This window comes from Numida meleagris, chromosome 9 (assembly GCF_002078875.1).
Source record: "Numida meleagris isolate 19003 breed g44 Domestic line chromosome 9, NumMel1.0, whole genome shotgun sequence".
Classification (NCBI taxonomy): Eukaryota; Metazoa; Chordata; class Aves; order Galliformes; family Numididae; genus Numida; species Numida meleagris.
The window spans coordinates 4,740,228-4,751,075 of record NC_034417.1 but is presented as its reverse complement, the minus strand read 5'-3'; the positions used below and the strand labels follow the sequence as shown (position 1 = coordinate 4,751,075).

At 40.0% G+C, this 10,848-nt stretch overlaps 1 protein-coding gene across 1 annotated transcript; it reads right to left on the bottom strand.

Moving 5' to 3' along the window:
• On the bottom strand, positions 5,706-10,752 carry GTF2A2 (general transcription factor IIA subunit 2). The gene is made up of 5 exons (XM_021407624.1): positions 10,649-10,752; positions 10,084-10,247; positions 9,027-9,131; positions 7,664-7,790; positions 5,706-6,021 (listed from the first exon to the last, which is right to left on the bottom strand). The coding sequence occupies exons 2-5, from the start codon at positions 10,153-10,155 to the stop codon at positions 5,996-5,998; spliced, it is 330 nt and encodes a 109-aa protein (XP_021263299.1). The 5' UTR covers positions 10,156-10,247; positions 10,649-10,752; the 3' UTR covers positions 5,706-5,995.

The window sequence follows — 10,848 nt, the reverse complement described above, 5'->3', positions numbered from 1 at the left end:
CCCCGAAAAAAGTGAATAAAGCAGTAGCATTGATGAATCCCCTGGGAAACTGTTTTTAAGTACTGTAAATAGAAGTCTGCTGCTATGGAGATTGAAGTTTCATGGTATTCTGTTAGGTTAGTAACACGTAAAACTTAAAATGGTTTTAGCAGCCAGTTCAGCATTAAATAACAAATATCTCCGTGTGTAGCACATTCACTTAGAACACTGTGCTGACTTGGGGCAAGAACTCACATTTCCCAGCAGAGAAGACTGCATCCGAACGGCAGCTGCCTGCTCTGATTTTGAATGTTGTAGCTCTTGCATTTACTGTAGATTAATAAACATTAGTCCAATGTTCACTGGCAGGACTGGGATCATTCAAGTTCGGCTGATGCGTTTCCAACTGTGTGAAGAACCCTCTGAGCACCTACGAAGAATAAAAATGTTCTTGGGGCAGGGGTGGAAACCTCAGCCTGAAACAGTGAAAGATTCCCAAAGGAGAGACCTCTCTGTTACTTAGTGTATGTACCTCTAAAGAAAGATTTGTACTCACAGGTTACTTACAGATTTATCACAGTAGTTTCAGTCTCTGTCATTCTGTAAGTATGTGTAACTTTTAAAGTTGTTTCTTCTCTCAGAAATACAAAGCGCTGCTTATACAGAATAAATAACAGCAAATGTTTTATCTGTTATTGACAGAGACTGCCCTGAACAAACAAACAAACAAAAAATCATGGAGACAGAGCAACAAGCACATAGATTTGAAAACTATTAAAAAGCCACTTAAAATCAGTTTCATCTAAGACTCTTGGCAGAATCAAACTAACTTCTCTTTTAATGTTGCATATTGCAATCTATGCTCTTCCTGGTTAAAATATAGCATTTGTCCACACTGGAAAGAGTTTGTCCATAGAATAAGAAGGCCTCAAGTGGAGCAGCAATCTACACGTTTTACCCCTTCTCAGGGAACTAGTTTAACTGCTCACACAAAGTATTTTTGTGCTGCAAATATACACCTGTTGTATCACTTAGCAATACCTTATAGAGTGACAAATATGAACAAAATGTAATTACATCAAAGGTTTTTGAAGTATAGTTAGTCCTTAAATAGAGTCCATCTGCCCAATTCACCAGAAAAGTGGGGTTTTTTTATCCTGTCTACCTTGAACAGTTGGTTCTTGACAATTTCTAACTCTTTACTATTTCTGTGAGAATCTTTGCTCCCAAATCTTTGTAGTAGGATTATGCCATAATATTTTGAGGCAGTTGATTATCTTCAGTGTGTTTTGGATACAGCCTCTTACACAGCACATGGTCAGCCAGACAGAAACAAGGGTGGAAAAAGTCAGTGACTAGTCAGACTCTCATTCTCTGACACCTCGTGAGTTGTATGCACTCTCTTAGAAAATATTTACTTTTCCAACACGATTATACTATTTTTACCATCACCAACAGCATTCGAAAATTTTGATTACTCACAATTTATCTCTGATAATTCGGTTCCTAAAACAAAGGTATATCTTGTGCAAATTTATTTTAAACTCACCCTCTCAGTAGTAACTTAATTTATTCTGGAGGAACACGAGGCTACTCCCAAATTCAGAAAGTGAAATAAGATAAAAAGATTCTGACATGGGAATATTCACAGTACTTCCTCCTCCACAGACATTAGAAATTAGACATTAGAAAGCAGTGATACAGAAAAAAAAAGTGACATAACATTATCATTTGTAATGATAAAGAGACATAAAAAACATCATTCGATGCCTGTGTACAACTTTGTATTCCATAGACCTCGTATTGCAGAAATAAATTTCAATAGGATCTTAGAAAACTGGTGACAGGAACACAAAGAAAGAACGTAATTGGGCAAGGTTAGTTGTAGAACTGAAAAAAGAATAAACTTCCAATATATTAAGACAAACGTTAGCCCAAAGTAGAATATAGAATCATCCCCCCAAAACAGATTAAATGCCCTATGAACTTCATCAGAAAAATCCTGGACTAAGTTGGAAATATAGTCGCATCAGAAATTTTACGATTAGCTTGTCCAGTGAGAGTATAAAAACCTACTTCTGAACTTTCTGTCTACAAAGCAGTTGTTAACTAACAACCTGATTTTTAAACAAACCTCCAGTTGCTTAAAAAGGAAGTATGTTGCAGATTGCCATTCAAGGTACGCACAGGAGTGTGGGAATACAAGAAAGACTATTCAGAGCAGAAGCTGTGGAGCAAGATAAACAGCATGAGAAAGCAAGGCTGAGAACCAAGGACATCTCTAGAAGAGGAGAAAAGCAAAGTCAAGTAAGCTGCGTGATGGCCGCGTGATAACGACGCTGATTGGAGGAAGAGCGCGTGGCTAGGAGCGACTCATGGCTCTGACTGGATCAGTGCCTGCGTGCACGGTTAAGGAGTGTTTGTGGAACGCTTTGTTGACACGTAAAGGCGGGTGGGAAAGTTAAAAGAGGAAACTTGTGAATGTATATAAGGGATGTGAGAACCTGTAATGAACGATTTGGATCGTTCACGTCTGAGTCCGTGCCTCAGATGCTGCACAGGAGGAAGGTGAAACTATAATTCTGAAAATCTAATAACAGATTTTTTAATTAATTTTTTTTTTAAACTCACCTGTCCTTAATCCAAGTGTTTTTCACTTTTGCAAGAACAACATAGTGTGAGCTGAAATTGACGCAACACACGCTTAAACACAGAGTCCACAAACAGCTCTTAACTCTAGTCAAGAGGGTCTATTTCCTTCTTGCTTTGCATTTCTTTCATATTTTATATGACCTTCTCTGAAATGTCCTATAGTAAGGAAATGGGTCAATGGAAATAAATTCGGAGGAAAAATTTATAGGTAATAAATTTACAGGTAAACATTTACAGGTAAAAAGTGTGAACAAAATAAAAGGAAGTAGGACATTCTGAAACAAAATACTGGCAAAATATTTGCTGTAAAAAGCAGAATTAAGTCATTGGTTACTACACCATAATCAGACTAACTTACACCATAAAATTTATCTTTGAGCAAAGCTAATTTCCTAATGAAGATCATGCTCCAATGACAGTGAAGCTTAAGTCTAGATCTCCCATTACAGTCCTATTAGACTTCAAATGCTTTTTACCATGCTCTTGCTTTTTTATTATTTGTTTTTAAATTTTCTCCCCATTTTCACCTAGAAACTCTTAAAGCACTGAAAAGCAAAACCAAGTCACTAGTACTTTAACTGAAATACTACTTCCTATGTTGCTGAAGATGCAGCAAAGCAAACATCTATGTTGCCATTAAGTCTTACCTACCTCATTGTACCCTGTTATAAAATGACCTTGACCAAACTTATCTTCTGGAAATTCATAATTCTTTCTGCTCCATACTCACTGTTCTTCTTTTAATCTCTCTCTCTCTGATAGCATTTGAAGCAATATACACATCTCTGACTGAGCAAACAGCTTGCCTTAGCTAAGATCTAGTTTTGTGCACTGTAGGAATCCACAGAATCCTTTTTTCTCTTGGAATCCAGGTTCACACAGGCAGTCACCCGCAGCCACTTTTGTATTGGGATTTAGTCTTTCATTATTTTTTTCCCCACATTCTTTTTATTTATTGTTAGTTTCTTCCCACATATAAACATCCATTGCAGCTCAAGGTCAAAATGCAAAGGTATCTTGCTTTTTCTCCACTACAGACAGCTGGAAGCCACTGTGACTTTTCTGAAATAAATTGGAAAAAACAAGATACAACAAACAAGTGAATCAATCCATTACAGCTGGAGGAACCAAACAGACAGCAGCAAGCATGCTGATGCTCTAGCCAGTGAGACAGTTTTGCATTAGATATGAAAAAGACATCTTAGTAAAACAAGCAAGATACTATTTATCCGTGTTGCTTTTTTTGCTGCCTGGCTAACTGGGGCCAAACAAAAGGCTGATCAAGAACTTCAACGGCACTGAAGCATTTGCACATTTTTCCACTATGGAAAGAATCAAATGCTTTAAGTTTTGCACATTTATATTCATTTCAGAATGTCCATCTCCTCCTCAAATACTTCTTTATAAAGCAAGGCAACGTGAATCACCAGACAATTAAGGTATGTTGGGTGTATTACTGTTAGGTGTCACTACAAGTATCCAATCATCTTTCTCCACAGGATCACGTCCAGATCTCCACTAGAACTCTTACTATTTCTTTTTTCCTTTTTTTAAACAAGTCAGTAAAATTGTCTTGAATTTACAAACTGCCTTTTCTGATCCCACTCACACTGATTGGAATTTCACCAATTACTAAGTAGCAGACATCTCTGGCATCAAAATTATTTCTCCTTCATCTACAGTTTTTCTTTGCGCATATATTTATTACATATGCAAAGAAGCAAATCAACACTTCTGAAGTTATGCATTTCTTTCAATTAGCAACTAAAGTAACACTAAGGATGGAAGTGCTAACGTAGCAACATACAACTGCTGAAAGACGAGAAGTCTGATGGAGGCATACGAAAGAAATGCAAACAAATTCATTCCACACAAAAACCTTACATCAGTGTAATACTGCTGCTTTTTTTTTTTAAATGGAAAAAGAGTATAGTAAATATGCTAATGCACACTTAATTGGAACTGAAACCAGTGTATACTTATTTGCTTTAGAAAGGAGTCCAAGGGCTACAATGAGCTGGAGATTGAGATGCTTCTGTCCAGAGATAGGAAGAATGCAGAGTCAGAGGTAGGAACAACCAACATATTTCCTAGGATTGAAATTTCGTTTGCCCCACAATTATCAGAGAACATTTAAATCTCAAAGATTGAGTCAGACAGAAAAAAAAAAAAGATAAAACTACAGGAGGGATATGCATTTGCATCCTTCGAGATAATGACCTCAGTAGACAATTACGGTGCTGTTCAAATAAGAGCAATAGTCTTGTTCTTTTGTTTCAGAACAGTTTCTTAGCAAACTGCAGTACACAGAAGACACTTTAACAGAGATACAAGACAAAAAAAAATAGTAATAATCACAATACTTGGAGCCATCTATCATGCAAGTCTGTGAAATCCCTTCATGCAAAGAAAAAAATATCCTTGTCTTTGGAAGATATTCCAGGTTTGGAGGGGTTGGTGGACAGAGGGATTCTAATTTATCCTCAATAATTGAGGCTTTTGATGCTCATCACTTCTCACACTTCTGATTGAGAGCATCAAATTTCTATTTTTAAATACCTCCTAAATACCAATTCCAGGCCAAAGACACACATTGATACAAAGAGTGATTAGATAAACATAAAAACAAGCAGTACTAATGTTTGTTGAGAACACAGTGTAATCCTTAAGGTTCACTTTCAGGAGCTGCGCAGTAATATTTTAATACTCGTGTTAGTGTATTACCAGCAAAGAGCACTGAATGGATTTGGTGTTTACAGATACCTATTATCTATCTAATAACAGATAAATATACCTATAGATACCTATTGTCTATTTCATATGATAAGATGCAGTAACAAACAAACAAGTATTCTGACGAGCATGAGCTGCTAAGTTTTTATGGATGTCTTCTAATGTTATTTTGAAAATGCCACTTCTTGCAGTACTAGTCTTTGCAACCACGCTCCGATTAGACCCTGGATCTGAAAGCCCTTTACATTTGAACAGTACTATAAACATAGTTACATAATATTGGAAGAATACATTAGTGTCTGTTTTTAAACCAAACTTTCCAATGATCACTCATTCACTCACAAGTTTTTAAATAAAAGTTTATTAGAGAAATTATTTTGAACAAAAAAGGCAACGGTATCTGTTGTAACTTTTTAAAAAAGAAGTAACATTGTGTTCTTCATGCCCCATATGGTGAACTGAAGAAATGCTACAGGTATTTCTTCCACTGTTTTTCTGTGACGCTTTCTTAGTATGGATTAACTCACATCTGCATCACAAGATGCAGTTATGAACACAGTCCCTTTCCACGCTTCTCTCCAGAAAGTGCTGCGTATTAACAGAAAATATTGCAGACAAACCACAGTTCTATTCATTCTGCAGCATTGGAACCAGTGTCTAGGAAAGAAAAAAGGCAATGTAATACGTACCACCCCACAGACTTAGGTTAAAGAGAACAAGTACCACTCTCTAATACCTTCCTCAAACTCAAAAACACCGCCCAAGCATTTTAGAATAGCACGTGCTCTGTACCTACCCAATTCCTTTCACTGCTATAAATGTGAGGCATGAACTGCTTCTGTTGTTTCACTTCATTTAGTGATACTGAGAAGAGCCACTGCGAAACTTCAAGGTTGTGCATACATATCATTTGCTAATAAGGTACCAAAAATCGAAGAGGCTTTGCTCTAACGTAGTGTTATGCACTTTATTGCAGTCAGTCACAAGCATATGTTGCTAAATCACATGATCTACTGAAGAGAAAAATTCTAACATGTCCCATAGCAAAAGCTCCTATGGAATCTGTGCTGCTGCAGTATATGTATCATGCATTTTTAAATACCTGTGAGAACGAGCATGACCTTCATAAAACAACTGAGAGCAAAACTCTGAACTTTTGTCAGAAGTACCAGTGTGATTTCTGCTATTACTACTGTCACTGCTTTTTTGTTCTTAGTGCTGTGGAAAAATACTTATCTTTGGATAAAGAAGACAAGTCAGTGTTTACTATGATGTTTTTTTTTTTAGCAAGTTTCTAGTGGAAAAAGAGCTGAAATGTTAGTAACAACTTTAAATCACCCACTTCTTTAAATTGTATCTGCATACACGTGAGTGAATACGTTTAATAAGCTGAAGGAAAGGTCTCCTCTACTAGTTATAACGAGCACACAAAAATAAACAGAGTAAGATTATATGCTTAGCTAATAGCAGAAGCTGAACAAACAATAGATTCTGTCAACTACTAAGAACTACAAGATGACATGACTGCTATAATAATGCCAGAATCCAACAAGCCATGAAGAACTTGTTTCATGGATCTAGGTTATATACAACTAAAGCCCTTTCCATTCTCAGTTCTTCCTTTTAGCATCACCCCTAAGAATAAAAAAAAACAGCACCTTTTCACACATCATCAGTGACATTCTGTCACGCCAACGGTTTGAAAAGTTGTAAAGCAGCTTGCCACAATAGTCACTACATGATTTTTTGTACCAGTGAAGAACTTCAAGCAACACTGACAAAAGTAATCCAGTCAAGCAGATGTGGGATAAACTCCTATAAGAAGTGTACATACAGTGGGCCCACTGAGCAAGACAAAAGTTTTTCATGTGCACGGGTCCCACGCTATCAAATTGAGCAACCAATTGCTTCAACAGTTCTCAGATAATTGCCCGCTCAGATTGATGAAACAGTACTTGATTTCAGTAAAATACAGCGCTGTCCTAGCAAACAGGTTAATACTGCAAAAAGCACTACTCGCGAATTCAAACCAGATTACTTCCAATTTTGGAATCACTGTAGTGGTAGCACTTCAACAACAGGTGTCCACAGTCTCTCACACGTTCCTACTTCAGTGCTTATGAGTTAGGGAAGCATTCAGCTGGCTTTTGTTTCATTTCTCATTGCATGTAAAACAGAGTTCAGAGCCCTACTTTTGCCCGAAAATACAATCAATCTAGCTTTAATCAGATGAGTCAAGGCTTTCTATAAATGAACAAGTCTAGCGTCTAAGCTTATTTATATTGTTTTTCATACTTACTTTTTCCATCACATGCTACAATTTTCACTTTATCCACTTTCACAAGTTCAGTGACCTCCCTAAATTCAACATCATTCAGTACAAATGTCCATACGTTGTCACAGAACCTGTATGTATTCAGAGATCCCTTTAAAAAGACAAAAAGATATTTTCTATAGGTAGCATCCCCAAAATATCAGAAAATATGACATTTACTATTTACAGAACTACGTACCTTCTAGAACTACAAATCAGTTTGCCATAAAGCCAGCTATGAACCTGAACACATGCAAACATAGCAAGCAAGCAAACGGGAAAACTGTAGCTTAAATGCCCTCCAGTGGCTGAAGTTTCCAAGACCATGTAGGGACATTACAGTCTATGCAAAGGGAAGTTTCAGAGGTATGCTAAAAAGGTTTACACCTTTCCTCATGTGTATTAAGGGACTATGTAACTTATATTAGTATCAGAAAAGATTTCTTAAAACCTGAGGAATATAAGCAGTGATTGTAGTACGATGTGAATTCTGCAACTGTTTAAATAAAAAACTAACCAATCTGACATAAAAGGGTATTCCTACATTTGGTGTATTCTAGAGATATTGATATGCACACCTTTGGGCCTTTATCTTCTCATATTTTAAACTGATTCCTTCGGAACTTAAGCTCCAAGTAATTTTTTTTTTTTGTTCTCCATCTTCTGAACAGTTTTCTATGCCATGCTACATATTAAAAACAAGTATGTGAGGAAAAAATCACTCTTTTAACATGTCTCCATGGTTTAAAAAAATCTAAAATCCTATGAGCACACTTCATTACTGCATTCTGCATAGACTGCAGAGAACTTTTCACTCAAAAGTGCAATCAAATGGACATTTAATAATTTGCTGGCTACCTGGCATTAATTAAGGTGGGTGGCTGTGAAAAAAAAATAAGTTTTTCTACGAGATCTACAGCAAATAGATACAATATCATTCAGCGACTTGCATAAAGGTAAACCTACAGCTCTCCAGTCTCTTTTCCTATCAGAGCTGTGGCTAAAAATCTGGCTTTATCTCACTTCTGCAAAATACAATTCAGAAGAGCAAAAGCCTTCTCTTCTGCCAGATGCTAAGAACAGCAATACTACTCGTTTAAGCTTTTCCCCTTTCCTCTACTTTCATCTCACCAAATCTGTTTTTGATTTTCCTTCAAAAATTCTCTGACAGAATAGGGAGATAATAAGCTTCACAATTAAATACAGTACAAATAAGCAGTCATTATTTCAGAATCATAAAGAACTTCTTTTTGAAGTCTCTGCTTACAGCACACAGTTTTTAATGACATTCTGCATCAACACTCAAACAGCATAGCTTACCAAGAACTTTGACAGGTAGTTATCTTACCCTGAAATTGACTCTGTTCCTGACTCGTTGTGCCAGTGCTGAATTTATAGCTTTATCAAACTGAAGTAGCACCTGAAGGGCCAGCTGAGGAGTGATTTGCTGTGACTGAAGTGGTGTAAAAACAAGTTTTGAGTTGCTTCCACTTTAACTCAAAAAAGAAAAAAAATGAACGCACTAAAAACTAAGAATATCATTAGAAAGTCTATGTAAAGAGGTCTCCAAAAGAACAGCTTATAGAAGCATTACAGAAGCATCATCATAGAATGGTTTGGGTTGGAAGGGACCTTTACGATCATAAGTTACAAGCCCCTGCTACAGGCAGGGACACCTCCCACTAGACCAGGCTGCTCACAGCCCCATCCAGCCTGGCCTTGAACGTTTCCAGGGAGGGGACGTTCACAACTTCCCTGGCAACCTGTTCCAATGTCCTACCACCCTCACAGTAAAGAATTTCTTCCTGATATCCAGTTTAGATCTACTCCCTTTCAGTTTACAGCCATTACATCTAGTCCTATCGCTACATACTCTTATAAAAAGTCCCTCCCCAGCTTTCCTGTAGGCCCCCTTCAGGTACTGGAAGGCCACTATAAGGTCTCCTCGGAGCCTTCTCTTCTCCAGGCTGAAGAGCCCCAGCTCTCTCAGCCTGCCCTTGCAGGGGAGGTGCTCCAGCCCTCTGATCATCTTCATGGCCCTGCTCTGGACCTGCTCCAACAGCTCCACGTTCCTGTGTTTACCTTTGTTTTCCCATCTTAACCCCAGGAGAAGAAACAACGTGCTAAAAGGAAGATTTCTGCTGATAAATATTGGTTGGAAACTAGCAGAAGAGTAGGAAATTGACTGCACTGCTCCAGAGTACTCTGGCTTTACTAGGCCGTGCAACATGGGAGAATGCCACATCAGAAAACGCTTTCATCTAGAACGTTTATCTAAAGGTTTCCATGGGAATACAGCACTAATTTCTTTTTATCTTTGTTAGTAGACGTTCTGAACGCTGAGACACCGCCCACAGCACCGCTATTCCGGCCCCCGCCGCCGCCCCGAGCCGGGCCGCACGCACCTGGATGAGCTCGTCCAGGCTCTCCTGCAGGCTGTTGCCCAGCGTGGTGTTCCGGTACAGCTGATAGGCCATGGTTCCTGCGGGGCGCTGGCCGCCTTACTCACCATCCACGGCTCGGGACGCCTGCTGTATCTTTGTTCTCATTAATAAACTAGGAAAAATATCTACGAAACGCAACACGGCCCTCAGCTGTCCAGTACAGAGCAAGAGCCAAGGGCCCACGCCGCTCGGTGCGGGCGGCAGGCCGCTAGGGCAGGCAGCGGGGGGCTGCCCTGCGCCGGAGCCGCACCAGCACGGCCCGAACGCGACACACGGCCGGCCGCCCCTTTGTCCGCCCCGTTCGGCTTCCAGGCCGGTTTCGAGTCGCCGGCGCAGGGCGCCCGCTGCCGAGCGCCGTCACGGGACGCTCCGACACAGCCGGGCGCCGAGCGGCCCCGCGCTCCGCTCGCACGCCCCCGGGCACGCCCGGCCGCAGCCCCAGCCCCGGCCCCGGCCCCGCGCTTCCCCCAGGCCGCCCGCCAGGCCCAGCCCCGGGGCTCTCCCCCTCCTGCCGCCGCAGCCTCACCCGCTCCGAACGGCCGGAAGAAGCAGGGGCCGCGCTGACCCTCGACCCGGAAGCGGAAGGGCGAGGGCTGACCCCGCCCCCGGGACTGGGCCCCGCCGCAGCCCGGAAGCGGCGCGGAGAAGGCTGCTTCTCAAACGCGTTGGATTCCATTCCACCTGCAGCTATCTCGGTGTCCGCTTCACATTTCATGCTTTCGAGGA